This window comes from Nothoprocta perdicaria, unplaced genomic scaffold, assembly GCF_003342845.1.
Source record: "Nothoprocta perdicaria isolate Ctin4 unplaced genomic scaffold, notPer1 scaffold_3, whole genome shotgun sequence".
NCBI lineage: Eukaryota > Metazoa > Chordata > Aves > Tinamiformes > Tinamidae > Nothoprocta > Nothoprocta perdicaria.
The window spans coordinates 2,514,023-2,530,780 of record NW_020455532.1 but is presented as its reverse complement, the minus strand read 5'-3'; the positions used below and the strand labels follow the sequence as shown (position 1 = coordinate 2,530,780).

The 16,758-nt window shown below is 48.4% G+C and overlaps 1 protein-coding gene across 1 annotated transcript; it reads left to right on the top strand.

Annotated features, from left to right (window-relative positions):
- Positions 1 to 319: 319 nt before the first annotated feature.
- SLCO4A1 (solute carrier organic anion transporter family member 4A1) lies at positions 320 to 16,221 on the top strand. Its single transcript, XM_026042192.1, has 12 exons — positions 320 to 425; positions 2,985 to 3,981; positions 5,018 to 5,108; positions 5,864 to 5,985; positions 6,987 to 7,098; positions 10,861 to 11,015; positions 11,148 to 11,343; positions 11,775 to 11,937; positions 12,342 to 12,514; positions 12,880 to 12,944; positions 13,391 to 13,539; positions 14,578 to 16,221. The coding sequence occupies exons 2-12, from the start codon at positions 3,159 to 3,161 to the stop codon at positions 14,725 to 14,727; spliced, it is 2,199 nt and encodes a 732-aa protein (XP_025897977.1). The 5' UTR covers positions 320 to 425; positions 2,985 to 3,158; the 3' UTR covers positions 14,728 to 16,221.
- The last annotated feature ends 537 nt before the right edge of the window (positions 16,222 to 16,758 follow it).

Here is a 16,758-nt window from a genome sequence, read left to right as displayed (position 1 = left end):
CCAAGAAAATTGAATCAATATGTGTCACTAGGGAAAGGGAAGCACCAGCCCAGATGAATTYGTCCCTTTTGGGAGCAACAGATGAGCCTGAAACTCAGACCTGCGCTTTTCCCACAGCCAGAAATATTCCCATATTCCCATTTAGCAAGGTCAGGATGGCTCCTGTGCCAGGGGGAGAGTGAGTGAGACAGCCCTGGGCTCCCTGCACTGTCCCCAAGAACTTGGTTCCACATCCTCAGATCTAGCTGGGAAAAGTGGGATTTAAATGTGGGAGCGTAACTCGGTGCACTTCAGCAAACGGGGTTATTTTACATGTCAGTTATGAGCTAATTCGTAGCATTGATCTAATCACAGTCCCCAGCAGAGACACAAAATGCTTTTAATTGGTCCTGCAACTTTCAAAGTGATCGTCTGATGGAAAGCTTGTAAGTTTTACTATTGATTTAATGTTTAATATTAGGGGGGTTGAATCTTTACATGTTTCATGATGAAATACAAATCAAATGCTTTCGTTGCCTGGCTGCTTTCCTCGTGTTGACTTTGTAATGTTGATAGTCTGGAACCAGCTGTACATCTTTAAAAATTCAGATAAAATCATACTGTAAAATGAATAAATCTGTAGCTGGAAGATAATAGCATCGGGGATGGTTCAAAATAAGCAAGAAATCACCAGCTGAGTCAGTAAAAATAGACATAAATGATAAGCAATAAATGTATGACTGAGATGAATAAGAATGATTTGCATTAAGGACTTTTTTTTTCCCTCGAGATTATGTTTTGTCCTCTAAAGTGGCATATGGCTCACGTGAAAACTAATATTCTTAGTGAGTGTCAGTTACAGTTCAGAAATGCTCTGCGAGATAAAAAGCAGCTTGGTGGGCATTAATGTGTAGCAAACTGGCTTCCTTTGTGGAAAACAGGGATACAAATTGTTAGCGCCGGWGAAGGAATTCACACATTCTTGGGAATGTGTTTTCCCTGTATTTGTCTCACGGGATTGGAAGGAGAGAACGATGCAGGCGCTGRGATCTGGATGCACAGATTCCTGCTGCTTCAAGGTAGAGAAAACTTTAACAAATGCACCCATCTGATTTGAGAGGGTACAGCACTCTTATTTACTGCTTCCAATATTGCATCCAAAGCTAAGAAGATAGATTTAGAGCTGTAAGAGTCATAAAGACATTGGAGGGAAGGAAAGAGTTCAAAATTATAGCCCTTCATCTAAGGCTTTATATTTTTTACGACAGCACATTACAAAAGTCTGGCTCTGCAGCTAAATTTCAAAGCTTGCACTTAGCTTCTGCATTTACACATGTTAACAGTAGCCTGGAGATTTTTGTACTGGCAGCATCCAAAGAAAATAGCTTTTAACACAGTAAAARTTTCTTAGGAACTATAAATGTGCTTCTGGGTTATCCTAAGCGGAGGACTGCCAGCAAAATTACAAGTTATTCAGACTGTGGATCTGCAAAGTAAAAAATACCCCTTTAAAGTTGTGTGCTTGCATATTTGGTATATCCTCTGCCCTTCCTAGGTGGAAATAGGACCTCAATGGTACTCTAGGCATCTAATGCTGCCCAGGTACCTGCTTTAGTGGCAAGAACCACCAGCACCAAAAGAAATGGGCACTACTGCTCCATGATTCATGATCAACACACTTTTCCAGCAGCGCACGGGCATATTAACTTCTTTGCTAAAGGCTGCAAATTTCCAAATTACAGTGGTCAAAACATGGCCTGTTTTTTGGGGAAAACAAACGACCATTTTCCCCACTCTCCATTTGGGAGGCTGATTGCAATCTAAAGAGAAGCATTTTTTATAGGAACCTCTTGAACAAATATTGGCAGTCCTCACCAGCTCCTAGTGATTACGAAACGCAGGACACTTTGAAGATACTCTGCCATCAATATTTTTCTCTAGCATTTGTTGCATAATTAAGATCATTATTCAAGGGAGAACTTTAATATTTTCAAAAAATATTCTTCACATTTGCATTTAACCAAAAAAATACCATTTTTAGCTGGCAATGGTGGGATGCTGAGCTACTAAGACAGCACGAGGACCCGTTGCAAGAAGGCAATGCTCGATCCGTAATCAGTTTAGAGTCAGGTGCCTGTGCCCTCTGGCTTGCTCTCCAATGGCACGTACAGTCTAATTAGTTATAGGAAGGATTCTAGTGAAGAGTTGTAAACAGATCTAGTGGCCTGAAAGAAAATCAATCTGACCGTGGAAAGTTTGGGGGATAATTATAAGCTGCTATTAGCATAATATCAAGGAGAGACCAAAGGACTTTTAGCAGTAGGAAACTTTTTGCTTTCTGCAGAGTTTGCACGGGAGAAAGGAGAGGTTAAAAAGGCTGTACTTGGCCAAGCAAGGGTCAGTGTCAAAGCAGAATCGCTTTGAACTAAAATGAACCTAAAAAAAGGATAATGGGCTCCAATTGGTAGTGAGAATGCTTTTAATGGATTTTTTTTCTATGTTTTTTTTTTTATGCTTATGGGTTCTTTTTACTGTGATTAAAGGTACCCCAGTAACTGAGGTACCAAAACACTCATCAGGAAGTGGAAAAGYATGGTTGAAGTGTTGCTGTATTTAAGGAAAAGTACCCTACAAAAGGAGAAACTTGAGAGGCTTTGGTGCAGTTTCCTATGAAATCAAAGCTCTGCCAAGCAGATGTTTCTATTTAAAAACCTGTTTGCACTGAAAGTCTGGGATTAACGTCATCTAATTTTAGGCATCTTGAGGTGTGCAGYCTCATTTAGACATCCAGCCTCCCCCTGGAGCTGACAAAGCCAGACAAGCACACGGTTCCTTCCAGATGTACCCATCTCTCCTCCCAGGCTTGGGTGAACTCAAGACTATGTAAACCASACCCCGTGGATGTGTCCACGGGTCTTTCCAAGGACAGCAGTGCTTCCTTTTGGCCTTGGTCATGGTGCTTCCCGTGTCGGTTTGATTAATGGTGTCTTCCCTTYTCTTTGCAGCATGAAATGTTCCTGGTTCAGGTGTCTGCCGTCTTCCTGCTGACCTAAGACCAAAGACTGCAGCTTCCTGGCCGCTGCATCCCAGCAAGCAATCCCGAGCAATCCTAAGCAATCCCGAGGAATCCCTTGAGCCCGGCAGAACCCAGAAGGCCGCTTGGCTCTGGTTCCCAATCCATGGAAATGCCGCACAGTCTAACCAGCGAGAACGGCTTCCCTTTTGCCCAGACGCTCGTGTTCCCGGGCCCGCCTGCACCRCTTGAGAACGGCTTGGGCTTCGACACGCCGAGCCCCACGGAGGCCCGGGACACGCCGCTCGGCAATGGCACCGTGTACTCYGTCGCCAGCAGCCCGTCGGACTCGTGCGTGAAGCCCCTGTGCCATGGCTGCCCAGAGGATCGCACGGCCTACAGCGAAGGGGTCAAGTACGTGTCCGCCGAGGAGGAGGAGGAACTGGCGTGCGGCTGGGGAGCCTTCACGCCCGGCTGCCTGCAGCTCTTCAACACGCCCAAGGGCATCCTCCTCTTCCTCTGCATGGCCTCCTTCCTGCAAGGCATGACGGTGAACGGCTTCATCAACACGGTGGTCACGTCCATCGAGCGGCGCTTCGACCTCCGCAGCTACCAGAGCGGGCTCATCGCCAGCTCCTACGACATCGCGGCCTGCGCCTGCCTCACCTTCGTCAGCTACTTCGGCGGCAACGGCCACAAGCCGCGCTGGCTGGGCTGGGGCGTGCTGGTCATGGGCTTGGGCTCGCTCCTCTTCGCCTTGCCCCACTTCACCACGGGCCRCTACGCGGCGCGGTTCTCCGAGGACATGGGCGCCTGCGCCGCCAACCGCAGCCAGGCCTGCGCCCAGGCCGCCTCCGGCCTCGCCGGCTACCGCTTCGTCTTCATGCTGGGCCAGTTCCTCCATGGCGTCGGCGCCACCCCGCTCTACACGCTCGGCGTCACCTACCTCGACGAAAATGTCAAGACTAACTACTCCCCTGTGTACATTGGTGAGCAGAGGGACTGCCAGACCATCAGTGTTGGCACCCAATAGCACGTAGAGGGATTTCACAGGAGATACTCAAATCTTTCATTCTAAATAACAGACAGGATGAAAATCAGTGAGAAGCAGCAGCTGCTCCGTTTTGATTTTTTTTCCCCCCACTTTCCAGTTATTTACAGGCAGGAATGATTTTAATGAGTGCTGAAGCCTCCCTGCTGAATCCGCCCTGCAGAGCTGGAGGGGCCTCCGCTGCAGCGCAGGTGTCGGCAGGGCAGAGCCCTCAAGCAGGAGCAGATCTGAGCATGATAATCACTACTCTGTCCTGCAGGAGGGTCAGGACAGCCTGGTGGCCCGGGCTTGTTGTCCTGGTCGTGCCACAGGATACCTCTGGAGTGTAAAGGATAGTGAAGCTTTCCTCAAAAATAACCTTTTGTTCCTTCTCCAGTTCTGCATTRCTGACCATTTAACAATTGCCATGTATTTTTAGCACACTTAGATAAAGTAGTCAATGATCTTTCAGTCTTTGACTGGCAAATTAGTTAATGGTGATGAACCAAAATGCATCTCAATGCTGCACCATGTTGTGTGGCTGCTGCTTGATGCTCTTGGCGGTGAGAGAGCACCGCTGCTTGGCACGCCAAGCTGTGGGCTTGCTGTGTGGGGAAACACAGCAAATAGCAAAATACTAACTGCACAACCATGTTTTCCCTCTGAATGCGTTTTTCAAATGGGCAAAATGAACCCAAAACTCACCGGAGCTTTAGGAGACTGCAGTAGGCTCCTCTCCCTCTGCCACAGCAGCTTGCAGAGCAGGAGAGTGGAGTGTGCTCTGCATCTTCCAGCTTGATGCTGTTTGAAGCCTTGGGCTGTCCCAAAAGTTGCTCTTCCCCACTGTAATTTCTGCCCTGAGGTCACAGGCGTCCCCACTCTGTGTCCRCTGCAATGCCACCATTCCTCTAACCATGGAATGATAGAATCATTCTGGTTGGAAAAGACCTTCAAGATCATCGAGTCCAACTAATGTGGCCTCCTTTCCCTTCCAGCTGTCTTCTACACTGCTGCAATCCTTGGGCCTGCAGCGGGTTATCTGGTAGGAGGAATGTTTCTAAATATTTATACTGAAATTGGCAGAGAGTAAGTCGCTAAAACACCATCTTGTTCCTTTTCCTTTATGCTATACGTTTCCTTTGGGGTCCAGAAATCTGGAGGATTGCGAGGCGGGCGCGTGCCCGGCGCGCTCGGGGCGGGGGGAAGCTCGCATGCTGTCACCGGAGGAAAATTGCTCACCCACCTGTCAGCCTAAATCCATCCTTACGCTGCCCTGCTTGCTCTAATTGGGCTGCGAGCAGCAGGTGCATTTTCTGAATGAGTTCCCTAATTTGGCACTGCTGCCAACTGTGCTGCTCTTCCTCCTGGAGATCCGGATCCAACCTCTTCCCTCTCCGGAGGATTTTCCAGTTTATTGGTTTCTCCTGTTATCTTGGARTCCCTTTGGTGAGCAAATGGCTTCAAGACTCCCTTTGGGTCCCCAAGGGCTTCATGTGGGTGAGGAAACGAGTGATTCCCCAGCTTTCTCCCAAAGGGTGGGTCCAGGATTAAACAATGATTGCAGCAACCCCCAAAGGACAAATGAAATCTGAGGAGGTGCATGTGCAAACTAGAGATTAAGGGAGGGTTAACTAATGTGGTTTCCTGAGCAGTCAGTCATTAAACTTTGGCAAAATAGACCTTGCTGGTGTTTGCAGACAGTGCTGGTTGGGGTGTTGGCCAAGATTTGGGGAAATTTGGGCTTCTGCTAGGGAATTTTATCTGAACGAGGAGAGKTGAGCTCTCCTGCTTTTCAAACCRCTGCCTTTCCCCGTTGTGTCCTTTTCTTGTGTTTCTTACAGGATCGACATCACCCCAGACAACACGCACTGGGTGGGGGCCTGGTGGATCGGCTTCCTTGGCGCGGGAGCGGCCTCCCTCCTCATCTCCATCCCCATCCTGGGCTACCCTCACCGCCTCCCTGGTATGCATACCGCCAAGCACGGGGCGCAAGGGACAAGGGATGGGTTTGGGCTCACACCTGCACTTTTGGCTGTTTCGGGCKGCCGTGCATGAGCAGCGTCAGCTGCCGGCTGCTTCTAGGCAGTTGAACGTGACGAGGCTGTAAATGAGACCGTGCAAATTAGCTCCTTCACGCTGGCGTGGGAAGAGGGATCTGTCACTAGAACTTGATTACCCCGGGGCACAGCAGGAAGTCCCCGCTTGCTTGAGATTTGCCTTCTGGCAGTGTCCCCATGCCCTGACGCTCAGGCTCACGTGCCATATGTGCCTGTGCAGGGAAGGAGGAGCAGCAGGAGTCATTTTCCCTGCGGGCTCTGCCCTGCACRTGCATCTTTGGTCTCGCATCTGCCACTGTGAAGCCTCCCCTCCCTTTGCCCTCTCTGCTTTGCCCCTGGTTGTGGCTGCTGCCCGTTTGCACAAGTCGCTGGTGTGCAGCCCTCCGGCCTCGCTGCCTCCATCTGTCTCTTTGGTGATGCCCCCAGGCCATGCCCAACGTGGGTATTGGGCGCAGGTCAAAGTGGGGCAAGTGCAAGGCAAAGAAAGAGGTTCTGGTGTTTTAAAGTGTAATTCATACACTCATTTCCCACTTGGTTTTGCAGCTATCCAATTTCCCACTCTTGTCCCACCTCTAAGAGAGATTGCAGAGGGAAKGGAGGTTTCTTGGAGACCAGGCTGGAGTGCAGGACAGAGGCTCTAGGGGTATCCAGTGCCACAGATCTGGGCACTGCCTGCTGGTTCCTGGGAAGGAGAGGGAATGCAGGCATAGAAATGCCCGGAGAAAAACATTGATTGGAAAAAAACAGTCCCTCTCCRACAAGGAAACACTGCTGAGCAGCAGTGCAGCTGAGTCAGCCTGGCTGGCAGAGGATGCTGCTGCCTCTTCCCCTGTGAATCCCGCACGTGCGCAGCATCCGCAGCCCGGGTCTCACGTGCTCTCCCTGCTTTCCTGCCTCTGCCTTTCAGGATCCCAGCGCTACATCGTTATGAGGGTGTCGGAGGCCCATCAGCTGAAGGACGGGAGCCACAAAAAAGCATCAGATCCTGACTTTGGCAAAACGGTTAAAGATCTGCCTCGGTGAGAACCCTCCCGCGCGTGAGGTCAGGGGACTCTGCCCATAAGCAAGAGGAATGAGCCCAAATTCAGCTTGCTTTCTACAATGCAGGTTAAAATATTTTGCCCGACTGCAAATAGAGCAATGACACTTTCCCACGGAGGAGTTTGCCTGATCCCATCAGCTGTCAGAGACTTTCAACTCATGCTGAGTAAATGGCAGTCACCTCCCCACTGCTCGAAACGGAGCAAAGTGGCTTCCATGCAAATCCTTGYGGGAGATTGCGAGGGAGGCACGGGAGCAAAAGCAGCCTCGCCCAGCACTTCAGAAGCCCATTCCTCACATGAAGAAGAATCACTTACAGTCACATACAATGCATTAAGTTTTATAGAGAGTGGCTTAGTGCCAATCTTTAAGTGGCAGATATTGTCACTTAATTCTCCCTCCTTTTTATTTTTTCCTATCTGCTCATGTCTGGCCTCACCTGGCACAGTTGGGTGTTGTCCAATGTCTCCTCTGTCTTCTCTGAACTTTTTTTTCTTTCCTCTTACCTTTGTCTTGTCTTAGAACTCTATTTTGTCCTCTTAAATAGAAAAGAGAAGGGGGAAAAAAGATGAAAATGGTCTTCATTTTAAATTCAGGAAGTGAGAGATGYTTCATTTTATTTTTCAGTTCCCTTACTGTTTTATTCTTGGCATCCTTTTTGCTTTTCCATCTTCCARGCACCTTTTATGATTTATTTTTTCTTCCCATCTCTCCTGCAAAGCAATGATACGGCAGGAGCTTCGTCACAGGACTGCTGCYCGCCTTGCAAGCCCGCTCGTGCCAAATTCATTTAGTTCATTGGCTTAAAGGAATCCTAGAGCACTGGGCAAGAGCTAGCAAGGAACCAAACCAAAATGCAGTCAAGGAGCACTTCCTGTGGATGTTTGAAGTGTTTTATGTCTTTATTTTGTTCATTTTGTTTATTTTGGGGGAGTAGTATTTAAATAGAAGACAGGGAGATGCTTCTCTGCTTACAGCCTGGTGTAACTGAACCTGCAAGAGGAGGATACGGAGAGAGACCTTGCGTCACTAGGGTATCATTTCCTTTTGGAAGGCAAATAGGTTGTCACTAAGGGGACTTTGCCTTCCTGTCCCTCTCCCAGGCCTGCTCTGAAGGGACGAGATTGCAGCGCTGTGTGGCAGCTGCACAACGCAAGCATTAAACATTGCCAAATCTGCTGCAGCTGCCAGCAAGTATCTTTGAACTTTAGGTGTGACGTTTGCTTTTGTTCTGGCAAAGGAGGACTGCAACAAGTGCTCGGAAGAGTATTTGTCATCCCCAGGCTGCCTGTATTGTGCCAATGCAACTTCTGTCATAGGAAGGAACAGTCTGAAGTTGAGGGAGATTTCGTAGGCAGTTCACCAGGGACTAAGGCAATTTTATGAAAAATATTACATTGAACAGAATTCAATATTGTTATTAAATGGCATTCTTGACTGGGTGCCATTTTCCAAGGTCACGACTTATTCTCTMCACGGAAATTAAATTCAAAACCTTCATTTAAATAATGATAAGGCCACAACTAAACCCAACACAAATGGGGCAGCTAAGACGCAGCGTTCTGCACATTGATTCTTGGTGAACACTCCTCACCAAAGGTGCAGAGCCAGCTCATCCTCTGGGAACATCCCAAAGCCTCATCCAGAGCAGCAAGCACCTCAAGGTGGACAATTCCACTTACATCAAGCAAGCAGGTCAGATCAGCCCAGGTCTTAATGTGGTTTCCCTTGTCTTAGAACCTCAGAAATGTTTCCTCTTTTGAAAGGGCAAAGCCAGCAGGCTTCTGTGTTTCCTGGTTTTGATTAGTAAAAGGGAAGTGCCTTGAAGGGATTCTATTCCAATAGTTTGCATTGAGGAAGAGATCTAATAAGGGATCAGATGCTACGTGTTTTCTAACATTACAGACATTGAGAGTCTCGCAGAAAATAAGCAGAAATACTGATGAAATAAAATACTGCTCCAAGCTGTCAGGACTCTCTAAGAGAACAGACACTGCTTAAAGAATTGCTGTATTTACAGCGCTCCCAAATAGCAGCAGTTTACAGGAACGCAGCCCATACAGCTTAAGCTCTGCTCCCAAGAGACTTCAGTCTTAATTCTTGGGCTGAAAGAGCCTTATAAAATTGCATTTTCCCTTTTTTCTGATTCTGTCTGCATACTTTTATTTATTGCTTACTGCACTCTGGCTGCTTACATGAAATATCCCTGGATGTCCAAGCAGAGGGATTCGAGCAAAGTGCACATAGAGCTGTGCTGACGCAGGGCAGGAGGACTTTGTCCTAACTAGATTTATGACGATCATTGCATGAGTACGAGCACCCCATGAACCTGTGTGAGTAAAGACTTGCACGAGCAAACGTTTCTATGCAGCAGGATGTTCTCTTGGCAGTGCTAAACTTCAAAAATCCCATGGGCTGCAAGGATGGATGAAGTCAAGACTTCAGAAGAGTTAGGCAATTTTTGGTCACGGTTAAAATACTGCTGATAACAATGAAAAGATCTTTATTGCCTTTGTTAAGCTTTTATATGCAACAGTTGTATGCACAGCCACACCTAGAGTCTGCAAACAATGTCCTTAATCCTAGTACTAAAAGGAATTCCTGCCTCCAGGTCTAGCCTTTGGCCACCAGCCTCAAGTCACACCTAGAGCCATGAAGTAGCTCCTCCCTTTTCTCTTGAACTATGAAAATTTGTACAATTTATACACCAGCCAAGAGCTGCAGAAAGTATTTTTGCTGGCTAAGATCTCAGGCTTTTTGTTTCCAAGTGAAGCATGATTGAAAAGCTTGGTCCTAGAGAGCTGTTTCGTAAATTAAACTAATCCTAACAGCTAGGCAGCGGCTATCAWAAAGCTCCTGGAAATCAAGGTGTAAGAATGTCTAAGAATGTTTTAACTTCTTTATCCTTCCACGGTGTTGAACTTGCCTGCTTCCCATTAGCAACATCACCCAAATCCCTACAATCCAGCTGTATCTGACGCTGAGCCTCAGCACGTCTSACACGCGGTTTTCCTGCGGTTGTTTTTCTCCCATTTCCTCTAAAAGAGTGAGTGAAGTGGTTCCCACGTCCAAGGCAGTGAGGGGCCCACGGCCTCCCCACCGCTGGCCTCGCTGCACCGCGAGCTGCGCTGCTCCGGGTGCCCAAGAGGGATGGTGGGTTGTGATGCTGGACGAGCTCATGCAAAATTTGGGGCAAGTTACGTGGCAATATGTCCAGCGAGTTGCAAAGCGAGCCTGCAAAGCACTGAAAACCCTCCTAGACCAATATCCGAGAGAGTGGAAGGTAATTGAGACCATCCCGCCTGCCTGAGGGGGTTTGTCTCAGGGATGGAATCGTTTCTGCATCGTCTTTCTGCATATAAATGACACATGGCAATTTTTCAGAAATATCTACGTCTCTATTAAATCCCAGTGGGTCAAAAAGAAAATGCGTTTGTTCAACATGCACATGAAACTTAAAGTATAACTCTGCTTAGGTTGTGGGAGCAAGATTGCTTTCTGTTTTCCAGGGGGATATAAGGTGTCTTAAAGGTTCGTCTTCCATACAGAATGACTTGCTTGGTCTTTCCCACAGGTTGCAAAAAAAAAAATGAGATTAATATAGATTGTTACTCTCAGGGAGGGCATGTATGGGTAACGTGCATGAATGTGAAGTACAGCTTTATTCCTTGGTCCTGGGGACAGACTTGAAATCAAAATGTGTCACAGAGCTTCAGTTACCATTTATTTGTCCTTGCCAGGTCAGTACTGCTGCTCCTGAAGAATCCCACCTTCATCTTCCTCTGCTTAGCGGGAGCCACCGAGGCCACCCTCATTGCAGGCATGTCCACGTTTGGACCCAAGTTCCTCGAGTCTCAGTTTAGCTTAAGTGCCTCTGAAGCTGCCACTTTTTTTGGTAAGGAAACTCTTTCTTTGTGGCCAAAGGGCTGCAAAACCACTGCAGAACAGAGCAGAAAACTGCAGTTAACATATACAGGACCCTCTTGCTGGCATTTGTGAACATGTCTGTGGGTTTTTCTTTTTTCAGGTTATCTTGTGGTGCCGGCCGGAGGGGGAGGCACGTTCCTGGGAGGATTTCTTGTGAATAAATTTAAACTCCGCTGCTCGGGAATCATCAAATTGTGTTTACTTTGCACGGTGTCAAGTCTGCTGGCTATTTTCATCTTCTTCATCCACTGCCCCAACATGCCTATGGCAGGAGTAACGCAGATGTATGAGGGAAGGTAATAATAATCCCGGATGCCTTGTACTGGGTGGAAAATAAGGATAACYGCAAATACACAGTGCTAATATTATTCTTGTGTTATCATGTGGGTGATAGATGATATAATRTCCAGTGTAACTGCATAGTCAGTCTCATAGGCAGGTGCCGAGAGTGAGTCATATTCTCCAAACACTGATGTCCAATAATGCGGTGTTTATGGAACAGGTTCCTTATGTAGTCCAGGAAATATCAGCACCACCAGACCCAATTCCTGTTTCACAGTTAAAAGCAAAGGAAACGCAACCCTTCCCCAACGTTAYGCCTGGCCTGTCCTTTCTAGGATGGCTCTATGTTAGCATCTCCTTTCGCCCACCCTTCTCCTGGGGTTCTACCTTGTTTCTGCCTGGAGGAAAAGTGCCTGCAGGGCTGAGTGCTGCCGTGTTCCCGCAGCGCTTTGCCAGGAGGCCGCCTCAACCTGTCGGCCGCCTGCAACGCCGAGTGCGGCTGCCTGCGCGAGACCTACAGCCCCGTGTGCGGCAGCGACGGCGTCGTGTACTACTCGCCCTGCCACGCGGGATGCAGGGCCTCCAGGAGGCTCGGGAGCGGCAAAAAGGTAGGGTTGGAGGTGCCAYGCTTCGGCGAGGCGTCAGCACGTGCTCTGAGAGCCTGGCCCGCCTGCAAATGCCACCAGGAGCTGAGCATCAGCCAGCGGCAGGGATGGCGTGGGGAGACAGGGTAGACCTGATGGCCCAACTGGGAGGATGGGAGGAGGACCCCAAGGTTGGGTGCTTAAGWGGTGGTGATGACACTCAAAGGCTGCCTGGAAAAGTCCGTTTCCTATTTAACAAGTTCGGTTGAAAGCAGAGGTGTGTCAGGAATGCAGCCTGATTCTGATTCTCTGCACTTTGGTAGCAAAATCAACAGGTTTCTGCTTTCTCTGAAATTTTGTGTTTGCAGCCCAGCTGTGGCCCTCGCAGGGCTCTGCTCACAAACTGACCCTGCACATTCGTTCCCCAGGTCTACAGCGAGTGCAGCTGCGTCGCCGCGAGCCGACGCTCCGGCCCTGGCGAGGCAGAGGCCGGGAAATGCACCTCCTCATGTGCAAAGAGGCCCCTGCTCCTCTTCTTCATGTTYGTCGTGATCCTCTTCACCTTCCTCAGCAGTATTCCCGCTCTGACAGCAACTCTGCGGTAAGTGCCATGGGAAACACCCAAAATCTTGGTCTCCCTTTCATTCTGCTGCCTGTTCAGAGCAGAGGGGCAGGAGTGCAAACTATTGCCATCTAGCTGGGGAGGCAAAAAAGCAGCATTTGCAGCACTGTCCTCTGTGCTCACAGCAAAGCAATTAGCCATGAGGCACCCAGGTATTGCCTGGCTGGCAGTGAAGGATGTGGCATTGCCCAGCACGAGCCCCAGGCTCCAGAGGGGAAGGAGGGCCCATGCTATGAAAGAGGCTATGGGAGCCGAGTGTGATGGTGAAGCAAGGATGGATGGAGGTTCTGGGCAGCCCTGTGGCATTTTCCAATGATCCCTGTTGTTTTTTTCTTGCTTTTCAGTTGTGTCTCCGACAGGCAAAGGTCGTTTGCRCTGGGGATCCAGTGGATCGTCGTCCGAACTCTAGGTAGGGTGCGAGGCGAATTGGCTCACGTAGGTCTGGTTGGTTTGGTGGAGCACATCTGACCCTGTTACTTCTGAAGAAAGATGTGGGTTTGGAAAGGAGGGGGATAAGGCATACGATGTTGAGAGGAGGATCTTCAAAACTCACCTGTAAGCAACTCTGTGCCACCTGCTCTAGGTGTCCCTGCTTGAGCAGGGGGCTTGGACTAGATGATCTCTAGAGGTCCCTTCCAACCTCAATCATTTTATTGTGATCTTTCCTCTTGCTTGCCCACTCATAAAAAGGTAATTCTCTTTGCATGCCATTTGCAAGCTGAAGCTGAACACAGCAAATAGAGCAGTCCCAAGGAGGAGCTCCCGCTGCTCTGGGACAACRTAACAGAAGGTGCATGAATGTGTGGAACCCTTGGCAGGGCTGATGCAGAGATGTCCCCTTCCCTCTCCCTGCAGGTGGCATTCCCGGCCCCATCGCCTTCGGCTCCATGATTGACAAATCGTGCCTGCTTTGGCAGGACCAGTGCGGCGAGCAAGGATCTTGCTACGTTTACCAGAACTCGGCCATGAGCCGCTACACCCTCATTGCTGGACTCGTCTACAAGGTGATGCCACGTCTTTCCTTTGCCTGCAGTGCCTACAGATGCCCACAGTGCTCTGACAGGCTGCGTGTTGCACTGAGAGAGGATTTTGCAGAGCTGTRTTAGGTGGTTCTGCCCACAACACAAATTACACTGTAATTGAGGAAATGTTCTTGCTGAAGGCAAAGCTCCATTTGCTTCTTGCCATCTAATGGTGCTTCGGGCACTATCATTCTCTTTTATTCTCATTATTTCCTAGGCTTACAGTTTTTGTTGCAGCACATGAAAAATCTCCTCTTTTCCTAACAATTACTGGAGTGACTTTTGCTAGAAATGGMATTAAGTACCTGACTGCAATGTGTTAGTGAGAGTGAGAGAGGTCACTGTGGGCAAGCTGTAAATAACCATTCCCCGATCACTGCTAGAAAATACAAGAGCTTAGCTGCAGGTTTCATAGTTATTAGCTCRAAAGCATCATTTTAACTGCTCCCAGACAAGCACTTGGCTCACAGAGTAGGGCTTAGCAGATGCTGTGATAAAGASGCTTTCAAAATCCTTCGAGAAAATAGTTCTGGCCATGTGGGTCCGCACCGCGCTGTGCTCTGGGTGAGTATCCTTGTCCAAACAGCCTCGTAGATTTTCCATGTCTCATTGCTGTAGAGCCCAGTAACTTCTGATTTTTGCCATATCTGGCACTGCTGCCCAGTGTAACCTTCACCCTCATCTCCCTAAAATCCCGCTAGGAAATCTCACCCCAAGAGTGAAATGTGTGCCCTCCGCTCCGCTTGGGATTGCCCGCTGGTGCCCMAAATGCCAGGACTTGCCTTTGCAAGCTGGGAGACCTCTGATTTCCATCCCTGGCACTTGCTTTGCATGACGTGGGGCTGAGCAGGAGCCTCCCCTCGAGCGGGGGACTCGGGGTGCTCGAGGGCACCGTGCGCTCGGGCACCTTTTGGACCCCGCAGCTGCTTTGCTGGGCAGCACCGGCTCAGGACCAGGCCCAGTTTAGGGAGTGAATTCAGTTGCTGGGTGCAGGACTAACAGGTATTTCTGTGGYTGCAGGTGCTGGGAACCACCTTCTTTATAGTCGCCTGTTTACTCTACAAACCACCACCCGCGGAATCCGCTCCGGGAAGCTCGGGCACATCTGAAAAYGGGAACAGTGACCTCCAGGAGAGCAAACCTCCGCTCCAGACCAACGAGGACCAATAGCACCAAGAATGTGCGGTGACTGTCCCCCTCTCAGTCTCAAAAATGCTATGGCAAGACATCACTCAGTTCCTAGGATTTTTAAATTAATATTATCGATTTTTTTTTTTTTTTAGCTCAAGAAGGATAATTTAACTAACCACTGGTGTACTTGCTATTTTCTCAACTGCAGAAGCACATTGAAAGTTGTGCGCTGATGCCATATGTGTAGTTATTTAATTTTATTTAAAAAAGGGCTACTATAGCTTTATTCCATGTCTGTAGCAAGGCAGGATAACGTCCTCCACCAGTGGAAGTTGCACCCGTAACTCCAATGGAGCACAAGTGGCTTAAACCAGAAGAGCGTCTGGTCCCTAATATCTCCACCATAAAGCCAATTGTAGCAAAGGTTGAGTTGGGGCTTCTTAAGCCTGAAAAGAGACCCGCTGTCCTGCAATCTGCATTGCAAAGAGGACAAGTGGCCCTTAAACTACTGTATGCAAAGCAAGTAGCCAGGGTGGTGTCTTCCTTTCCCCCTGAAGCATCATCATGCCCGTGCACTTCCAGCTGGTTGGGCTGTTTAAAGGCAATGCCTTTTGCAATGTGCACTGTGCTGAACCTGCATTTATTTCCCGCTGTTGTTCAAGGGATGCTTTGCTCTGGGGTGCAGGGACACATGAGAAATGGATCTATGCAAAGCTGCTCTTCGTTTGCTCTGTAAAGATGTTTTRCCATATTGTGGAAAAAGCAATGGGTTTATTTTTTTCTTCTGTAGACTGTGAGCTTAAGGGAGAGCTTGCCACAATGACAGACTGTCTGGTGTGGAGTGGGTGCTGGATTGCCACCCGCTGCTTGCTCATACAGTGTCCTCTTAATGGTCTTTGAGCGTGCACTTACAATCTTGGACACATGTCATTTCTAAGGGGTAAAGAAGAGGATTCTGGTGTTTGTCAGGGGTACGTCTGCATTACAGACTCTCCTAAACATCCTCAATCAGGCCAATTTGTTGCTTAGTCTGCCAATATTTGCACAGACCAAACAATCCAGGTACAGCTCCAGGGACAGCCTGGGGCCGACCCCGGGACCCGCGCACTGTAGAACTCACTCCTCGGGGCAGGACGTGCAGTGCGGAGCTGCACAACTGGCACTGACGCTGTGCCAGGTGCTATTTAGATTTACTCTGTAGGTATTTTGTATATTTTGTATATTTATGTTTCCTTCAGCGGGCGCAGGATGGGAAGCTGGTTTCAGTTCGCTGCCAAAGGACTAAATCTGCTCCGAGCTCCGCGTTGGGTCTCTCCCGTTGCCCATGGGGCACATGGTGCCAGGGATATATAAAAAAAAAATGGGATCTCCATCCTCTGAGTGGCTTTAAAAAATAAATACGCAAACTCCTTCTGTCTGCAGATATCCTGCAACCAAAGCCTGGGAGCTGGGTACCTCAGAGGTCCAGTGTTGTTTTGGGCACAAAAGTGCATGGTTTGGTGCACCTGCACCTCCAGGCAGTATCTCTCAGGAGGGGGATAGGCAGGTGGCCATGGAGAACACCAGGAGCTGCTTTTTCCCAGGAGTTAACCCCAGCAGCACACAGAGGCAGGAATCTTTAGAAGGGGAAAATGCATGAATGTATTTTGGGAACATGTTTTATGTATGATGTATTTATGAGGGATAGAAGCTGCATTTTTTTTTAATATATACATATAAATATATATAAAAATGGATATTGCGATGCAATTCTGGTGTTTATAAAGCAAGCTTTATCTGAATGTGTGCTTCTAGAGCAAAGGAAAACCTTGCAGGTCCTGGGGGATTACTGTATCCATGTGGGACTAAAGCATCAGGGGCTTCAGGAAATAGAAAAAAAATGTTCTTATTCCACAAACATGTTATGTAGGTGTACAGATAATTTAAGAAGAAAAACAACCAATTTGAAAGTACRTTTCCCGCTCCTGTATAAAGTATTATATTGCTATAAAAAGCATATAAATATAACTGATATTTCACAGGTACTTTGTGCGTGTCTTTGCTCTCCCTCATTCTCCCCAACCGTGGACA